This window comes from Salmo salar, chromosome ssa19, assembly GCF_905237065.1.
Source record: "Salmo salar chromosome ssa19, Ssal_v3.1, whole genome shotgun sequence".
NCBI classification, from domain to species: Eukaryota; Metazoa; Chordata; class Actinopteri; order Salmoniformes; family Salmonidae; genus Salmo; species Salmo salar.
Genome location: NC_059460.1, coordinates 21172642 through 21193564, shown reverse-complemented (window position 1 = coordinate 21193564; position 20923 = coordinate 21172642). Strand labels below are relative to the sequence as shown.

Below are 20923 nucleotides of genomic sequence, written 5' to 3'. Positions count from 1 at the left end.
TTTCCCGGGTTCTGAGAGCCTATGGGAGCCGTAGGAAGTGTCACGTTACAGCAAAGATCCTCAGTTTTCAATAGAGTCAAGAAGAACAAGAACTTGTCAGACAGGCCACTTCCTGTAAGGAATCTTCTCAGGTTTTTGCCTGCCATATGAGTTCTGTTATACTCACAGACACCATTCAAACAGTTTTGGAAACTTTAGGGTGTTTTCTATCCAAAGCCAATAATTATAGGCATATTCTAGTTTCTGGGCAGTAGTAATAACCAGATTAAATCGGGTACGTTTTTTATCCGGCCGTGTAAATACTGCCCCCTAGCCCTAACAGGTTAAACTGATGCCGTTTTCGATGCCTCAGGCGGGCAGACACGAGTGCACAGTTTCATTTATCGTTATCACATGTTTTTTGCGCAGAACTGTCAATGTGATAATGGCCCTGTCATTGTCAGTTACAATCAGGGTAATTACCACACCTGAAGGTGTTACGCAATTGGGTAGCTTTGACAATCAAATGGGTGGGTATTAAAAGGCATGCAATTAAAATGCGTAATGATGCACAATGGCTGCTTTGGCACTGTTGTAAGATTTGGCGAATGGAAGAATTCGGAGAGAGCGAATTCTCAGACAAGCAAGATTTACTTGCCAATGATGATTAGTGGCTTATGAGCCGGTTCCGATTACCAAGAGCTGTTCTCCTGGATCTCTGTGCTGTAGTGGGCCCAGCTTTACAGAGAAGCACCTGCAGAAACCAAGCCGTGCCTGTCACACTTCAACTCCTTGGCAACCACGTTAATAGCGTCGATGGTGTCTCTCTGCATTTGCAGGACTGCATCTGTGAGGACACGGCCGCTGGAGGGTTGTGACGCACAAGGTGCTGTGGAGATGCCGGGGCTGGGCACACTCAGCTCCTGCTCAGCTGCAGCACCACCGACCCCAGTGGAACACGCAGCGACTAAAAACAATAAATGTCACAATTGTTTGTGTAAATAAATGTTTAAACTTGAATGCATTTGGTTTACTCTTTTCAAACGAGGGAATACTAATTACATACCTGGATCATCTGGTGCATCTTGCATGTCTGTGTCCCCCTCCACCTATGTCGCTACTCCACTCAGGAGAGATTCCCCTATAATACCGGATTCGCTCATCAATGGGGTTGAGCTCCGATGTCCCCTTTCCCCCGCCCGTGGCACAAACACTTTGTCTGTGCAAGACTATGCACCTTTTGGCCTCCACTTTTGTTGGACCATTTCTTTTTTTTCTGAGTGGGTCCGACCTTCTGAGCCAGCAGCATTCACAGCATCCGCCACATGCTGCCACTTACGCCTTTTTGGCATATGTAATGCCCACACTGTGTCCACCAAACAATATATTTTTTCTTGCTTCAACCTCTCCTACAAGAACTTACATTTCACACTGGGTGAAATTTCTTTTTTTAGCCTTTCTGTCGGGATTTGCCGTCATTGTCGTCTAGCAGTCGGTATGGATTAATATTAATTAGGGGCGTTTCCCTGACTATTTATAGGTAACTATGGGCTTAAAAAGGGTGGGACAAGACGCTCGCTCACGTGCGCCAATTTTGAGTTGATTGTGATTTATAAAGGGAAACCGGCGTGGGACGTACGTGCTCACTGTTTTATAAATCAGAATATTTTTGTGCGTAAGCACTTTCTGTTTCGTTCGTATGCCACCTTTTGACTTGAATCCTCCGTACAGTTTTATAAATGAGGCCCCTGGTCTTTGGATATTTTTGATATGCCTTTTACAACAGGCTACTTAGGCAGGTAGTCACTCCACTGTACTAACACTATGACATTTCCATAATGATGTTACAGCACCAAGGTTCAGACCAGGGGTGAAGTCATCTGTCCTTTCTTTGTCTGCTGTTCTCTCTCCCTTTCTCTTGTTGTATTGCACAAGTAATTACCATGCCAACAATGCCAATTGGCAGATGCAGTTGCTCTGCTGCTCACTTCCAAACCATTTAGGGACACACTGAAAAAAAGACCAATATAATGCCAGAAGTTGAAAATGAACTATACTCTAGATCAATCTATTTGTTTGTTTTTGTGTGTAAGGTTTCTTTCACCTGAGAGTCCCTGAGTCCTCTGTAGTGGGTTCTGCTGTGGGAAGGATCAAAGCTCATGACTTGGACATTGGGAAGAATGCGGAAGTGGAGTACAACATCGTACCGGGGGACGGAGGCAACATGTTTGACATCATCACCAATGAACACAATCAGGAAGGAATCCTCATTCTCAAAAGGGTAAGGGTCTTCATCAGTCACGTGATGACACTTTAAATCAAAGGACAGGATTATAGTAAGGGGCTGGAATTGAATGATTGGAATGGTATCATACACATCAAACACATGTTCCCTTTCAGTCAGTCCACTTCGGTACAACATACTATGGGGAGTCGCACTCTTGCAAGGATCTACAATCGCACCTGACAAGGCCTATCTTGATGATTGGCTGATCGTGGTCACAACAGACGCGTCCCCCCAAGGGTGGGGCGCGCTGTGCAAGGGTTACTCAATTCGGGGAGTATGGACGGTGTCAGAGTGCTTGCTAAATCAATTACTTGGAACTTCTGACAGTGTACGTAACTCTCTCAGGCAGCTCTCATAAGCATGCTCAATTTGACTGGAGCTTGTAGAGAGATTCCCAAAGGCTGGATCATCACTTCACGAGCTCAGGGCATGCCCACACCAGCATGCATTTGTATTCTACTTGTGTGCTGCTATAGCCCCTTGCTTTAGCTACCGTCATGGAGTTCGGTAAATATTTTCATAAATAAGCTGATAAAACACACAGGTGGTAAATCAAGGTGAATTACAAAGATGAGGAGCAAGAGAATGATTGTAATGTAGTGTCCACAACCAAATAAACATTGTGGAATCTGAAAAGACAGCATGATGCTGTACTTATTATGTGGACATGATAAAAGAAAGGAACGAGGTGGGTAGATAACTAAATGTCAAAGTAGCAAAGTATTTTTAAACTACAAATCAGATCTCTTAGATGTTTCGTTCATTTTAGTTCTATTATCTGTACAATAGGCCATAATTGATATTTTGCCCAATAGGTCTGGGACATTCCCAAGTTCAAGGAGCTTTCTGTTTTGATTGGGTTATTTTGCCTAAAAACCTTTAGGCCTACCCATAGAAAAATAAAAAAACAACTCTGCATCTCTGCGAAGCCTGGCAAGACTGGCCAAAAGGATGTTTAGCATCCCCAGTGGCTCTGCAAGTGTGGAGAGGATATTCTCTGCTGCTGGTCGGCTCTCCAGGCACCATCACATGAGCCTGAAGCCACAGACTGGCCAAACTCGTGTTTCTAAGGCACAAATAAGTCCTTTTTTGTTTAAATTGTATTTAATTATGAGTAAGTCACAGCCTATATGGGCAATGTATAGACTATATAATAATTTAATACAACAAAATGTTTTTTTTTTAAAATGCTGAGCTCTTTATGTCCCTACCCGCCTATTGTGTCACACTCACAAATGCTTTATAATGTATATCTTTGTAGACTATAGCATTGAAATGATTTAAATAATATAGCCTAATTAATTTTCGTTGCTTTTTAGGCTACCTGTCTGGCTCTTATGCTGTAATATGCTGTTTAATATGACATGTAGCCTATTTGAAATGATGTTCGCTTCTTAGATTTACCTTTTCATGTTTATTCAAATACTTTTCATTCAAATCCATATGGTTTGGTTTCAATACTTAAAAAACAATTGGTAGGTTCAGGTATTCACAAAAATAGATGGGTGCTGGTTAAATTGTGATTTTAATTAATGGAGCGAAGTTGGAGTGGGAGTTGTTTTTCCTGTGAACTCAAAGCGTTTTTTAGCAGAGTGGTAGGAAATGACATGGAGCACCAGAGCAGTGCACGGGATTTCAAATCAAGTCAAATTTTATAATTCACAGTCGCCGAATACAACAGGTGTAGACCTTACAGTGAATAGCTTACTTACGAGCCCCTAACCGACAATGCAGTTTCAAAAAATAAGGATAAGAATAAGAGATAAAAGTAACAAGTAATTAAAGCAGTAAAAAAATAACATGTACAGGGACGGCGAGGGGGTACAGAGTCAATGTGCTGCGGCACCGGTTATTTGAGGTAGTATGTACATGTAGGTAGAGTTAATTAAAGTGACTATGCATAGACAACAGAATGCTAGTGGTGTGGAGAGGGGGGGCAATGTGAATTGTCTGGGTAGCCATTTGACTAGATGTTCAGGAGTCTTATGGCTTGGGGGTAGAAGCTGTCTTGGACCGAGACTTGGTGCTCCGATACCGCTTGCCATGTGGTAGCAGAGAGAACAGTCTATGACTAGGGTGGCTAGAGTCTTCGACAATTTTCAGGGCCTTCCTCTGACACCGCCTGGTATAGAGGTCCTGGATGGCAGGAAGCTTGGCCCCAGTGATGTACTGGGTCATTCGCACTACCCTCTGTAGTGCCTTGCGGTCGGAGGTTGAGCACTTGCCATACCAGGAAGTGATGCAACCAGTCAGGATGCTCTCGATGGTGCAGCTGTAGAACCTTTTGAGGATCTGAGGACCCATGCCACATCTTTTCAGTCTCCTGAGGGGGAATAGGTTTTGTCGTGCCCGCTTCACGACTGTCATGGTGTGCTTGGACTATTTAGTTTGTTGGTGATGTGGACACCAAGGAACTTGAAGCTCTCAACCTGCTCCACTGCAATGAGAATGGGGGCATGCTCGGTCCTCTTTTTCCTGTAGTCCACAATCATCTCCTTTGTCTTGATCATGTTGAGGGAGAGGTTGTTGTCCTGGCACCACATGCCCAGGTGTCTGACCTCCTCCCTATAGGCTGTCTCGTTGTTGTCGGTGATCAGGCCTACCATTGTTGTGTCATCAGCAAATTTAATGATATTGTTGGAGTCGTGCCTTGCCATGTAGTCATGAATGTACAGGGAGTACATGAGGGCTGAGCACGACCCCTGAGGGTCCCCTGTGTTGAGGATCAGTGTCGCGGATGTGTTGTTACCTACCCTTACCACCTGAGGGTGGCCTGTCAGGAAGTCCAGGATCCAGTGCAGAGGGAGGTGTTTAGTCCCAGGGTACTTAGCTTATTGATGAGCTTGTAGGGGACCATGGTGTTGAACTCTGAGCTGTAGTCAATGAATAGTATTCTCACATAGGTGTTCCTTTTGTCCAGGTGGGAAAGGGCAGTGTGGAGTGCAATAGAGACTGCATCAGCTGTGGATCTGTTGGGGCTGTATGCAAATTGGAGTCAGTAGTCATTTAGGCAGGTTACCTTAGTTTTCTTGGGCACAGGCACTATGGTGGTCTGCTTAAAACATGTTGGTATTACAGACTCAGACAGGGAGAGGTTGAAAATGTCAGTGAAGACACTTGCTAGTTGGTCAGCGCGTGCTCAGAGTACACGTCCTGGTAATCGGTCTGTCTGTAGACCTTGTGAATGTTGATATGTTTAAAGGTCTTACTCACATCGGCTGCGGAGAGCGTGATCACACAGTCTTCCGGTACAGCTGGTGCTCTCATGAATGTTTCAGTGTTATTTGCCTTGAAGCGAGCATAGAAGTAGTTTAACTCGCCCGGTAGGCTCGTGTCACTGGGCAACTCTTGGCTGTGCTTCCCTTTGTAGTCTGTAATGGTTTGCAGGACCTGTCACATCTGACGAGCGTCAGAGCCGGTGTAGTACGACTCGATCTTAGTCCTGTATTGATGCTTTGCCTATTTGATGGTTCGTCGGAGGGCATTGCGGGATTTCTTATAAGCTTCTGGGTTAGAGTCCTGCTCCTTGAAAGCGGCAGCTCTAGCCTTTAGCTCAGTGCAGATGCTGCCTATAATCCATGGTTTCTGGTTGGGGTATGTACGTACGGTCACTGTGGGGACGACGTCATCATTGCACTTATTGATGAAGCCAATGACAGATGTGGTGTACTCCCCGATGCCATTGGAGGAATCCCACACGTATTCCAGTCTGTGCTAGCAAAACAGTCCTGTAGCTTAGCATCTGCTTCATCTGACCACTTTTTTATTGACCAACCACTGAACTCCACTTACATGCTCTGCCCCACGTGTTTGTCGGACGGCATGTGCAGGTCAATTCCAACAACAAGACGACAGTGGCATACAGTACATCAACAGGCAGGAGGGACTCAGTCCCTCCCCCTCCTCACCTTGGCTCGCTCCTTGTTGCTGTTGAGCAGTGCGCATTTGCTCTCACTTCAGGCGATGCATGTTCCCATTTGCCTCAACTCAAGTGCAGATCTGCTATCCAGGGGATGGGGCGCTCTTCCTCAGGAGTGGAGACTACACCCCTAGGTGGTTGCCCAGATATGGGAGAGGTTCAGCAGTGCCCCATTGGGAACGGATGTTCTGGTGCACCAGTGGCCTCAGACCTTCCTTAACGTGTTTCTGGAAGTGGTTCTGATTCAGCCCATGTTGGAGAGAGTGCGGCGGGAGGACTTATCATTCATTCTTGTGGCTCCCCGTTGGCCCAAGATTCTTTGGTTCACAGCGATCATTTTCCTTTTGAGGTGGGGACCCGTGGCAACTCCCAATTTAAGTTATGATAACAAATTAACTTTTTACCCAGCATGCACGAAGGCAGGTTTTTATTTATTTTATTGTTTTTAATATGTTTTTGCATGTACATTGAGTGATTGATTGAATCTTATGCTACACAAAGATAAATCATATACATTTGTCTAAACTAATCCAATAATTTCATCATTATGAATGCAGAAATTCCAGTGGGAAAATTCCTGGAAATCCTCCAAGATTATAATTTTTTTTAACTGGGAATTTAGGAAAAGGCACTGGAATTTTTTAACCCTACTTGCAGGCCTGGGCCCTGTAAACCAGGAGTTTCAGGCCACTGTATTAGGGTAAAGCGAGGCCTCAAAATAAGGCACTATATAAACACTATATAAACAAAAGTATGTGGACACCCCTTTAAATTAGTGGATTCGACAATTTCAGCTACACCCGTTGCTGACAGGTGTATAGAATAGAGCACACAGCCACGCCATCTCCAAAAACAAACATTGGCACTAGAATGGCCTTACTCATGAGCTCAGTGACTTTCAAATGGGGCACCATCATAGGACAAGTCAGTTCGTCAATTTCTGCCCTGCTACAGCTGCCCCGGTCAACTGTAAGTGTTGTTATTGTGAATTGGAAACATCTTGGAGCAACAACGGCTTAGCCACGAAGTGGTAGGCCACACAAGCTCACAGAATGGGACCGCCAAGTGCTGAAGAGCATAGAGCGTAAAAACCGTCTGTCTTTGGTTGCAACACTCTCTAAAGTGTTCCAAACTGCCTCTGGAAGAAACGTCTGCACAAGAACTGTTCGTCGGGAGGTTCATGAACTGGGTTTCCATGGCCGAGCAGCCGCACACAAGCCTAAGATGCCAAGCGTCAGCTGGTTGTGTATTAATCTCGCCTCCATTGGACTCAGAAGCGATGGAAATGCGTTCTCTGAAGTGATGAATCACGCTTCGCCATCTGGCAGTCCGACGGACGAATCTGGATTTGGTGGATACCAGGGGAACACTACCTGCCCCAATGCATAGTGCCAACTGTAAAGTTTGGTATTGGAGGATTAATGGTCTAGGGCTGTTTATCATAGTTCACCAGACAATGACATTCCAGACGATTCTGTGCTTCCAACTTTGTGGCAACAGCTTGTAGAAGGCCCTTTCCTTTTTCAGCATGACAATGCCCCCGTGCACAAAATGAAGTCCATGTGGTTTGTTGTTTTGTCTGTTTTCCATTTGGTAATTTTTAATCAGTCTGGATCATCGTCATCCAAGAACTGGAATTGTGAGGTGACCAGGGGTTTGAAGAGGGTGGAGGTGACTAGGAAAGGATTTGTTGGCAGAGGTGAAGGGGCCAACAGGGGTGGGGGCCATTTCTGGGACTTGGTTGGTGGGTATGGCGGTGTCTGTGGAAATGTCTGGGACTGGCTCTTCGTTGCTGTTGTCTGGTGGAGAGGGCAGGGGGATGGTGGGTTTGGGATTTGTGTTATTGTGTTAGTGGGTTTGGGGGCGTTAGCCCTTGCCCTGCCGGTGTAAAGAACTGAAGAAGTGGCCCTCTTCCCTGCATAGGTTGCAGGGGCTTATGGAGAGGTAAAGTCTGTCTTGCAGATGATGGCTGTGCAGGCTGCGGCCAGTTGGCCGCAGTTCCTGCACAGTTTGGGAATGCCATAGTAGTGGACGGAGCCTCTGTTTCCCAGCGTGATGATGCTGGGAGGTGTTGGACTCCGCCCAGCCATTTTCGTGCTTCAGTCCTGACATTGTCTTCGTCCAGGACCCTCCTAGCCGCTGACTTGAGGGTGGCGAACCTGCTTAACCAAACTTGCACAGTTGAAGTCGGAAGTTTACGTACACATTAGCCAAATTCATTTAAACTCAGTTTTTCGCAATTCCTGACATTTAACCCTAGTAAAAATGTCCTGTTTAGGTCGGTTAGGATCACCACTTTATTTTAAGAATGTGAAATGTCAGAATAATAGTAGAGAATGATTTATTTCAGCTTTTGTTTCTTTCATCACATTCCCAGTTGGTCAGAAGTTTACATACACTCAATTAGTATTTGGTAGCATTTCCTTTAACTTGGGTCAAACGTTTTGGGTAGCCTTCCACAAGCTTCCCACAATAAGTTGGGTGAATTTTGGCCCATTCCTCCTGACAGAGCTACTGTAACTGTCAGGTTTGTAGGCCTCCTTGCTCGCACACACTTTTTCAGTTCTGCCCACAAATTTTCTATGGGATTGAGGTCAGGGCTTTGTGATGGCCACTCCAATACCTTGACTTTGTTGTTCTTAAGCCATTTTGCCACAACTTTGGAAGTATGCTTGGGGTCATTGTCCATTTGCAAGACCCATTTGCGACCAAGCTTTAACTTCCTGACTGATGTCTTGAGATGTTGCTTCAATATATCCACATAATTTTCCATCCACATAATGCCATCTATTTTGAAGTGGACAGTCCCTGCTGCAGCAAAGTACCCCCACAACATGATGATGCCACCCCCGTGCTTCACGGTTGGGATGATGTTCTTCGGCTTGCAAGCCTCCCCTTTTTCCTCCAAACATAACGATGGTCATTATGGCCAAACAGTTCTATTTTTGTTTCATCAGACCAGAGGACATTTCTCCAAAAAGTACAATCTTTGTCCCCATGTGCAGTTGCAATTATTGTCTGGCTTTTTTTTATGGCGGTTTTGGAGCAGGGGCTTCTTCCTTGCTGAGCGGCCTTTCAGGTTATGTCGATATAGGACTCGTCTTACTGTGGATATAGATACTTTTGTTCCTGTTTCCTCCAGCATCTTCACAAGGTCCTTTGCTTTTGTTCCAGGATGGATTTGCACTTTTCGGACCAAAGCACGATCATCTCTAGGAGACAGAGCGCTTCTCCTTCCTGAGCGGTATGTCGGCTGCGTGGTCCCATGGTGTTTATACTTGCGTGCTATTATTTGTACAGATGAACGTGGTAACTTCAGGCTTTTGGAAATTGCTCCGAAGGATGAACCAGACTTGTGGAGGTCTACAATTTTTTGTCTGAGGTCTTGGCTGATTTCTTTTGATTTTCCCATGATGTCAAGCAAAGAGGCACTGAGTTTGAAGGTAGGCCTTGAAATGCATCCACTGGTACACCTCCAATTGACTCAAATGATGTCAATTAGCCTATCAGAAGCTTCTAAAGCCATGACATCATTTTCTGAACTTTTCCAAGCTGTATAAAGGCACAGTCAACTTAGTGTATGTACAATTCTGACCCACTGGATTTGTGATACTGTGAAATAATCTGTCTGTAAACAATTGTTGGAAAAATTACTTGTGTCATGCACACAGTAGATGTCCCAACCGACTTGCCAAAACTATAGATTGATAACAAGAAATTTGTGGAGTGGTTGAAAAACGAGTTTTAATGACTCCAACCTAAGTGTATGTAAACTTCTCACTTCAACTGTTTGTCATAGTCCTGGATCCATTCATTGTGAAACTGTACTGTAACTACTTTGGATTTGTGTCAGAAAGTGGGTATGCTTGGAATCTGTTAAACGATGCTGAATCTTTGCACTTTCAGAATTTTGACCAAAACTGTATATTGAAACTGGCTTCAAATGATTCCTGTGGCACTGGGGGTTTCACCAGGCAGTTCACATCACACTGTACAAAGCCCATACCTATCTGGAGAACTGTCTGGAGAACTAAAGTCAGTGTGGAAGAGGTGAAAAAAGTATTGTTGTTTATCAACAATGGCAAGCTACCGGGGTCTAACAATCGGGATGAAAAATTACTGAGGATAATACCAGACGATGTTGCCATTCCTATTTGCCACATCTTTAATTTAAGCCGACTAGAAAGTGTGTGCCCTCAGGCCTGGAGAGAAGATAAAGTCATTCCTCTACCCAAGAATATTAAAGCCCCCTTAACTGGCTCAAGTAGCAGACCAATTAGCCTGTTACCAACCCTTAGGAAACTTCTGGAAAAAATGGTGTTTGACCAAACAAATTGACAACAGACTTTCAGCACGCTTATAGGGAAGGATATTCAACAAGCACTTAAACAAATGACTGATTGGCAGAGAGAAATTGATGATACAATTATTGTGGGGGATTTTAGACTTCAGTGCAGCTTTTGTCATTATCAATCGTAGTTGCAGCTGGAAAAACTTATGTGGTATGACTTTACACCCCTTGTTATAAGGTGGATAAAGAGTTAATTGTCTAACAGAACACAGAGGGTGTTCTTTAATGGAAGCCTCTCAAACATAGTCCAGGTAGAATCAGGAATTCTCCAGGGTAGCTGTTGAGGTCCCTTGCTTTTAAAAAATTTGCCACTGACTTTGAGGAAAGCCAGAGTGTTTATGTATGTGGATGACTCAACACTATACACGTCAGCTATGACAGCGACTGAAATGACTGCAACACTTAACAAAGAGCTGCAGTTAGTTTCAGAGTGGGTTGCAAGGAATAAGTTAGCTCTAAATATTTCTAAAACTAAAAGCATGGTATTTGGGACATAACATTCACTCAACCCTAAAGCTCAACTAAATCTTGTAATAAATCATGTGGAAATTGAGTAAGTTGAGATGACTAAACTGCTTGGAGTAACCCTAGATTGTAAACTGTCATGGTCAAAACATATTGATACAGGAGTAGCTAAGATTGGGAGAAGTCTGTCCATAATAAAGCAATGCTCTGCCTTCTTAACAATACTATCAACAGGGCAGGTCCTACAGGCCCTAGTTTTGTTACACCTTGACTACTGTTCAGTCGTGTGGTCAGGTACAACATAAAAGGACTTAGGAAAATTGCAATTGGTTCAGAACAGGGCAGCACGGCTTGCCCTTGGATGGACAAAGAGAGCTAATATTAATAATATGCTTGTCAATCTCTCCTGGCTCAAAGTAGCGGAGAGATTGACTTCATCACTACTGATATTTATGAGAGGTATTGACATTATGAATAAATCAAGCTGTATGTCTAAACTATTGTCACACAGCTCGGACACCCACGCATACCCCACAAGACATGCCACAAGGGGTTTCTTCACAGTCCCCAAGTCCAGAACAGACAATGGGAGGTGCACAGTACTACATAGAGCCATGACTACATGGAACTGTATTCCACAACAAGTAACTGATGCAAGCAGTAAAATTAGATTTTAAGAACAGATAAAAAAAACACCTTATGCAACAGCGGAGACTGTGAAGCAACACAAACATAGACACATACATATACACACACACACACACACAATAACATACGCACTATTCACACACATACACATGGATTTAGTCCTGTTGATATGTGGTAGTGATGGAGTAGTGGCCTGAGGGCACACAGTGTGTTGTGAAATCTGTGAATGTTTTGTAATGTTTGAAAATTGTATAAACTGCCTTAATTTTGCTGGACCTCAGGAAGAGTAGCTGCTGCCTTGTCACCAGCTAATGGGGATCCATAATAAAAACAAATACAAATTACTGAAAACTTTTGAGGAAACCTGTTGCGCTTAATATATCTGAGTACAGTTACTTAATGTGATTTTGTAGTCATTACTCAAACTGATAGGGTCACTGTGACCCTGTAAGGGGTCCAGATGTGAGTTTTATCAGCTTGAAAATGTTGAATAACTCCCCCACTAAACTACACCTACAATATAATGTCCCAGTGTGCCTTGTGTGCCTAGAGTGAACTGTAGCTCTACCACCAATGACTATGTGTTAGTGACAGAGACATAATTGATGAATTAGTTCATTTTCAATTCTTCACCAAGTGAGTTCTTAGTTTCATGTTAACATTATAATTAAACTCTTTGTGACAATATATCTGATGTCATGCTTTACTTACTGTTTGAATTTTTTATTTATAATTTTATTAATAATGAATACAATTTTAATGAGATGAAACTGTAATTCTGGAAAATTCAATAATAAAAAAAAATTATAAAAAAACATTGACCTTTAACTCTAATACAGTGGCCTGTGAGTAGGGCTGTAATATTCCCAGATAAATGTGTTTTAAAAAACCTGGTAGAATGATTTGGAGGAATCTTCCAACTTGGACTTGTGGAAAACCTGGGAAATTTACCAAAATGTTGCATACGTAACTACAAGCCACTTTATGTTGGTTTGTAAAAAAATATATGTTACTTAACTTTGCGTAGCATAAGATTAACCAATCACTCAATGTGCATGCACTTTTTTTTTTTTTTTTTTTTTTTAAACAATTCCTCAATCTACCTGGGGAAAAAAGTTAATTTGTTATCTGTCACAAAATGTAATTGATGTGACTTCTCATTTAGTTTGGAGTCAATACCACAAACATTTTAAGTAATATTGACTGAGTTCAAATTACTAGAAGTATTTGAGTTAGCTAAAGTCAATGTCCGTGCTCCTGCAGAAATCTAATCCCAATAAAAATTAAATAAAATCCCAATAAAAATCTGTCAGTCTAAGCTAGATATATGAAAGGTGACAGAGCTAGAACTATGTTTGTCAGACCATGAGACATCCGAAAATCGGTCTTCTCACAAAATCATCTGTAGCATTGCTCTAGGATGCCCATAGGCCTCACAATACTCGTCTGAAGGTCCCCCGGTACCAGTTGAAAAAATGTATGGGAGTATATATGGAGACTGGTTAGTGCCAAAAATAAGGGGTTAAATACACATAAGAAAGATCAAGATTTTATTTTTTATCTCTCAGATATAGAACAGACACTCAGAACAAACTTCATTTTGATCTGTTGTTCCAAGTAGTGAGTCTGTTATTCAATGCATTTGTATGGGCTAATAGCAGTAAGGTCCAAATTATTTTTTGATCTAATAATATTTTGGGGGATTCTTCAAGGGGTCTTAAAATTCAAAATCAAATAGCTAAATAATCATTGGTATGACCTTCTTAAAACAATTCCATATAGCTTAGTAGAACCCCTCCCCCAGCTTAGGCAGGTCTTAGGCTCTTATGGGTTAAAAATGCCTTGGGGTTTACAGCGTATGAGCCGTCCTCTTACCAGCCCCCACGGCTTCAGTCGCATGAGCTTGTAAACTCGTTAGTATCAGTCCTCCAGGGGATTGGGTATACAGTCTTTTGTGACTTAAATACCTTGCAGAAACTCTCCCTTTGGCTCTGCAGGATTGGAAGGCTGAAAATTCTTTGTTACAGAGAGACTTCGCCGCCAAAATGTTCATCAAACAATAGACACTGGGACAATATATTTCAACATCCGAATGTTGGGAATGATGAGAGATGGAATATAGAAAATTAATATCATTAAAATTATCAAAAAGATGTTATAACAAACATTGTAACTTTAAGAGCTTTCACACTGTATATATGAAACTATTTTTGAAAAGATAGAAATGTGATTTTAGCCTAATAAATGAGAATTGTGTTTCATGCAAACATGTGCCCAGTCAGTAGCCATGCCCAAGTGAGCTCAGAGTTTGTGTCAACATGACAGAATGCCCTCAAAGACCAGAGTGTATGAAAGGACTTGCTAATGAAATTTACATTAGACCAAAACATGCCAGGTTGCTGCCGGCGTGTAAAGTGGTCCTAGCTGTACCCTGAATAATCAACCATTGAGACCAGAGAACGTAAGGCCATGGCCCACATGTTGAAATGGTTAAAAAGACTAAACCAAACATTCAGACTGCAGCTGTGCATGTAAAGTAGTCTCGGACATTTGACCAAAGACGATAGGGAAGAACAGGTCCTTTCACCACGTGGTACGCCTGAAGTATATATTCTAACGAACACTCCCAGACAGAAGAAGCCTACAACAAAGAAGGACATTGTGACTTCTGGTGGACAACAAGAGACTTACATCGAACTACTTCCCATAGATGGATTGAGTGGTTTCAAATCAAATCATATTGCTAACATACACATGGTTAGCAGATGTTAATGCGAGTGTAGCGAAATGCTTGTGCTTTTAGTTCCGACAGTGCATTAATATCTAACAAGTAATCTAACAAATTCACAATGACAACATTATACACACAAATGTAAAGAGATGAATAAGAATATGTACGTATAAATATATGGATAAGCGATGGCTGTGCGGCATAGGCAAGATGCAGTAGATGGTGTAGAATACATGTGAGATGAGTAAAGTAGGATATGTAGACATTATTAAAGTGCCATTATTAAATCCATTTATTAAAGTGGCCAGAGATTTGAGTCTGTGTTGGCAGCAGCCACGCTATGTTAGTGATGGCTGTTTAACAGTCTGATGGCCTTGAGATAGAAGCTGTTCCGTCTCTCGGTCCCAGCTTTAATGCACCTGTACTGACCTTGCCTTCTGGATGATAGCAGGGTGAACAGGCAGTGGCTCGGGTGGTTGTTGTCCATGATGATCTTTTTGGCCTTTCTGTGCTTCGGGTGCTGTAGGTGTCCTGGAGGGCAGGTAGTTTTCCCCCGGTGATGCGTTGTGCAGACCCCACTACCCTCTGGAGAGCCTTGCGGTTGTGGGCGGAGCAGTTGCCATACCAGGCAGTGATACAGCCCGACAGGATGCTCTCGATAGTGCATCTGTAAAAGTTTGAGTGTTTTAGGTGACAAGCTGAATTTCTTCAGCCTCCTGAAGATGAAGAGGCACTGTTGCACCTTCTTCACCACGTTGTCTGTGGGTGGACCATTTCAGTTTGTCCGTGATGTGTACGCTGAGGAACTTAACTTTCCACCTTCTCCACTACTGTCCTGTGGATGGGGGATGCTCCCTCTGCTGTTTCCTGAAGTCCCTGATCATCTCCTTTGTTTTGTTGACATTGAGTGAGAGGTTATTTTCCTGACACCACACTCCGAGGGCCCTAACCTCCTCCCTGTAGGCTGTCTCGTCGTTGTTGGTAATCAAGCCTACCACTGTAGTGTCGTATGTAAACTTGATGATTGAGTTGGAGGCGTGCATGGCCATGCAATCATGGGTGAACAGGGAGTACAGGAGTGGGCTGAGAATGCACCCTTGTGGGGCCCCAGTGTTGAGGATCAGCGGGGTGATGTTGTTTCCTATCCTCACCACCTGGGGGCGGCCTGTCAAAGTCCAGTACCCAGTTGCACAGGGCGGGGTTGAGACCCAGGTTCTCGAGCTTAATGACAAGTTTGGAGAGTACTATGGCTGAGCTATTGTCCATGAACAGCATTCTTACATAGGTATTCCTCTTGTCCAGATGGGATTGTGCAGTGTGATGGCGATTCCATCTTCTGTGGACCAATTGAGGTGGAAAGCAAATTGAAGGAGGTCTAGGGTGTCAGGTAAGGTGGAGGTGATTTGGTCCTTGACTTCTCTCAAAGTACTTCATGATGAAAGAAATGAGTGCTATGGGGCGATAGTCCGCAGTCCTTGATAGCGGTCTGCGTCGGTGGCACTGTATTATCCTCAAAGCGGGCAAAGGTGTTTAGTTTGTCAGGAAGCAAGACGTCGGTGTCCGTGACGTGGCTGGTTTTCCTTTTGTAGTCCGTGATTGTCTGTAGATCCTGCCACATACGTCTTGTGTCTGAGCCATTGAATTGCAACTCCACTTTGTCCCAAAAATGACATTTTGCTTGTTTGATTGCTTAGCGGAGGGAAGAACTACAATGTTTGCATTCTGCCATATTCCCAGTTACCTTTCCATGGTTAAATGCTGTGGTTCGCGCTTTCAGTTTTGCGCGAATGCCATAGTTTCTGGTTAGGGTTGGTTTGAATAGTCACAGTGGGTACAACATCTCTTATACACTACCTTATAAAGCGTATATGTCAATATGATTCTCTGAGGCTACCCGGAACATATCCCAGTCCGCGTGATCAAAACAATCTTTAAGCGTTGGTCCTGATTGGTCAGCCAGCTTTAAATAGTCCTTAGCATGGGTACTTCCTGTTTGAGTTTCTACCTATAGGAAGGGAGGAGCAAAATGGAGTCGGTCAGATTTGCCGAAAGGAGGGCGAGGGTGGGCCTTGTATGCATCAGAGAAGTTAGAGTAACAGTGGTCCAGTGTTTTTCCAGCACAAGTGCTACAGCAGATATGGTGATAGAATTTAGGTGGTCTTGTTCTCAAATTTGCTTTGTTAAAATCAACAGCTACAATACATGCAGCCTCAGGATATATGGTTTCCAGTTTGCATAAAGTCCAGTGACTATACCATGCGGTGTCAGAGGAAGCCCCTAAATTGTCAAAGACTCCAGCCACCCTAGTCATATACTATTCTCTCAGCTACCGCTGTACAGCAAGCGGTACAGGAGCGCCAAGTCTAGGTCCAAGAGGCTTCTAAACAGCTTCTACCCCCAAGCCAAAAGACTACTGAACATCTAATCAAATGGCCATTCAGACTATTTGCATTTGCCCCCCCCCCCCTCTTTTTCACCGTTGCTACTCTGTTGTCATCTATGCACTTTAATAACTCTATCTACATGCACTTATTACCTCAACTAACCGGTGCCCCCGCACATTGACTGTACTGGTACCCCCTGTATATAATCTCGCTATTGTTATTTTACTGCTGCTCTTTAATTACTTGTTATTTTTATTTATTGTTCTTATTCATATTTTTTGAAACTGCACTGTTGGTTAGGGGCTATTAAGTAAGCATTTCTCCTTAAGGTCTACACCTGTTGTATTCGGTGCATGTGACTAATACAATTTGATTCGATTTTTTGGTTTGAGTTCCTTGAGGGTCGCCGTAGTATTGGATTGAGGGGGGATATACACGCATGTGAGAATAACCAAAGATAATTCTCTTGGGAGATAATACAGCTTCTACCCCCAAGCCATAAGACTGCTGAACAATTAATCAAATGGCCACCGTACTATTACATTGACCCACCCCCCCATTTGTTTTGTACACTGCTGCTACTCGCCGTTTATTATCTATGCATATCACCTCACCCCTACCTACATGTACAAATTACCTCTAACCTGTACCCCCGCACACTGACTCGGTACCAGTACCTCCTGTATATAGCCTCGTTATTGTTATGTTATTGTGGTACTTTTTATAATTTTTTACTTTCTATATTTGGTCAATATTTTCTTAACTCCTCTTGAACTGCACTGGTTAAAGACGTGTAAGTAAGCATTTCACGGTAAGGTCTGCACTTGATGTATTCGGCGCATTTGACAAAGTTTGATTTGAATACGGTGTGCATTTGATTGTGAGGAATTCTAGGTCAGGTGAACAAAAGGACTTGAGTTCCTGTATGTTGTTATAATTACACCATGAGTCGTTAATCATGAAACATTCTTCCCAGAGGTGTTTATTCTTGTCAGCGCGATGCACTGAGGTATCCAGGTGGCTGTACCTACTCCGACAGCATAACCCGAGAGAGCCATGTTTCCGTGAAGAAGAGTATGTTACAATCCCTGATGTCTCTCTGGAAAGCAACACTTTCCCAGATTTCGTCGACCTTGTTATCTAGGGATTGGACATTAATTAACAAGTCAAATACTCGGAAGCAGTGGGGGGGTGCGCACCTCCGAAGTCTGACCAGAAGACCGCTCCGTCTTCCTCTATCATACTATTTCAAGACCCGGTCCTCCAGAAAGTGAAGAGCAAAACTTATGCAGTCCTACTTCGCTATATATTTTTAAAAAAGCCACGTTAGAAAGGATTACCTACACATACTGACCAGCTCATGTTATAGACAGAAGCACGCTACATGGCAGACCAATCCAAACTCATCAATTGGTTATGTCCAGCTCACTCATTATCTCAGCCAATCATGGCTAGCGGGAAGGTTGCTCACTTTTTCTGTTGCTAAACCAACTAGGCTCATAATTTAACAATTGTATTTGTATTTACAGACAGCCCACAACTTTGTTATTAAGGCACATGAAAGTTCATAAGTTCCAGAAGGCATTTCTGCCAAAAAACACATATTGATTTAAAAAAAAGTTTACATTCAAAAGGCTCTCCTGTGAAGTAGTGACGTGTGACATATGCCTAGATTCCTGAAATGAGTCACATATATATACTTCCATTAATTTCTTCAACTGGGACCTTCAAACAAGTCTTGTGTGGCCCGTGGGCGTCCTAGAGAAAAAACGACATGTACGTGTTCGCGAGAGACACCTTTCCACAAAGGGGTCATATTAGTTTGTAGGCCAAACCGTTGGAACACTACCGAAGATTTTGTGAGAAGACCGTTTTTCAAATATGTCTTATTGTCTGACAAACATTGCTCTTGAGCTGTCACCTTTCACAGCATATGCGGAAGTACGACATCGGCGAATGCGGTAGATTGAGATGAATCCAATGCACAAAAGAACATGTTAAACGGACAGATTTTTAAGGGGTATAAAACAAAAATGATAATTAGATTTCCCCGGTGGCACAGATATCAACTTTAGGGGGTTAAAATATATACAGTACCAGTCAAAAGTTTGGACACACCTACTTTATTTTCTCTATTTTCTACATTGAGGAATAGTGAAGAAATCACAACTATGAAATAACACATATGGAATCATGTAGTTACCAAAATAGTGTTAAATATATCAAAATATATTTTAGACTTTAGATTCTTCAAAGTAGCATCGCTTTGCCTTGATGACAGCTTTGCACACTCTTGGCATTCTCTCAACCAGCTTCACCTGGAATGTTTTTCCAACAGTGTTGAAGGAGTTCCCACATATGCTGAGCATTTGTTGGATGCTTTTCCTTCACTCTGTGGTCCAACTCATCCCAAACCATCTCAATTGGGTTGAGGTCAGGTGGTTGTGGAGGCCAGGTCATCTGATGCAGCCCTCCATCAACCTCCTTCTTGGTCGAATACCTCTTACACAGCCTAGAGGTGTGTTGGATTTATTTATTTAACCTTTATTTAACCAGGAAGGGCTCATTGAGATTTAAAATCTCTTTTTCAAGAGCGTCCTGGCCAAGATAGGCAGCGCCAAGTCATTACAAAAATTATAGACAAACAACATGAAAAACTACAAGTAATCTAGTAAAAACCATAGAATTCAGAAGAGTATAACAAAATCAGCAAAAAGAGCAAATTAAAAACATTGACATGTCAGGGAATCAGTCTCAAGATCATTCATCAGTGATTTTAAAAATACCAATCGGGACAAGTTCTTCCAGTTTAAAAGTATTTTGTAAGGCGTTCCAAGACGATGGCGCAGAGTACATAAAAGCCCTTTTACCAAATTCAGTTCGGATATTTGGAACAGTTAGCAGGATAAAGTCCCGTGAACGAAGAGAGTACCCACCACATTTCTGAACAATAAAAATGCCCAAATAAAAAGGTAGTAATCCCAAAATGGCTTTGTAAATAAAAGTATACCAGTGACTGAGCCTACGAGTGACTAGAGAAGGCCAGCCAACCCTGGTATACAAAGTGCAGTGGTGCGTAAGGGTTTTGCAGTTTAAAATAAATCTGATCATTGTCCAGTAGAAATACGAATGATAGTCCCACTAAGCGCAAACCAGATGGGATGGCATATCGCTGCAGAATGCTGTGGTAGCCATGCTGGTTAACCTCTTACATCTAGACGTTCCGCTAGTGGAACACCTGCTCCAATATCCAATGATAGGCGTGGCGCAAATTAGAAATTCCTCAAAAATACAAAAACTTCAATTTTTCAAACATATGACTATTTCACAGCATTTTAAAGACAAGACTCTCCTTTATCTAACCACACTGTCCGATTTCAAAAAGGCTTTACAGCGAAAGCAAAACATTAGATTATGTCAGCAGAGTACCAAGCCAGAAATAATCAGACACCCATTTTTCAAGCTAGCATATAATGTCACAAAAACCCAGAAGACAGCTAAATGCAGCACTAACCTTTGATGATCTTAATCAGATGACACACCTAGGACATTATGTTATACAATACATGCATGTTTTGTTCAATCAAGTTCATATTTATATCAAAAAACAGCTTTTTACATTAGCATGTGACATTCAGAGGAATTTGCTAACAATTTACTAAATTACTCACGATAAACGTTCACAAAAAACATAACAATTATTTTAAGAATTATAGATACAGAACTCCTCTATGCACTCGATATGTCCGATTTTAAAATAGCTTTTTGGTGAAAGCACATTTTGCAATATTCTAAGTACATAGCCCAGGCATCACGGGCTAGCTATTTAGACACCCGGAAAGTTTAGCACTCACCAATATCAGGTTTACTATTATAAAAGTTTGATTACCTTTTGTTGTCTTCGTCAGAATGCACTCCCAGGACTGCTACTTCAATAACAAATGTTGGTTTGGTCCAAAATAATCCATCGTTATATCCGAATAGCGGCGTTTTGTTCGTGCGTCCCAGACACTATCCGAAATGGTAAATCAGGGTCACGCGCATGGCGCAATTCGTGACAAAAAAAATCTAAATATTCCATTACCGTACTTCGAAGCATGGCAACCGCTGTTTAAAATCCATTTTTATGCCATTTTTCTCGTAAAAAAGCGATAATATT

General features: G+C 42.5%; 1 protein-coding gene across 1 annotated transcript in view; it reads left to right on the top strand.

Annotated features, from left to right (window-relative positions):
* The window catches only part of LOC106578565 (cadherin-12), a 250360-nt gene that overhangs the window by 155960 nt on the left and 73477 nt on the right, over nt 1-20923 (top strand). Inside the window, exon 6 of the mRNA XM_014157554.2 lies at nt 2073-2260. Coding sequence (XP_014013029.2) covers nt 2073-2260 — 188 coding nt within the window. The remainder of the gene's footprint in view (nt 1-2072; nt 2261-20923) is intronic.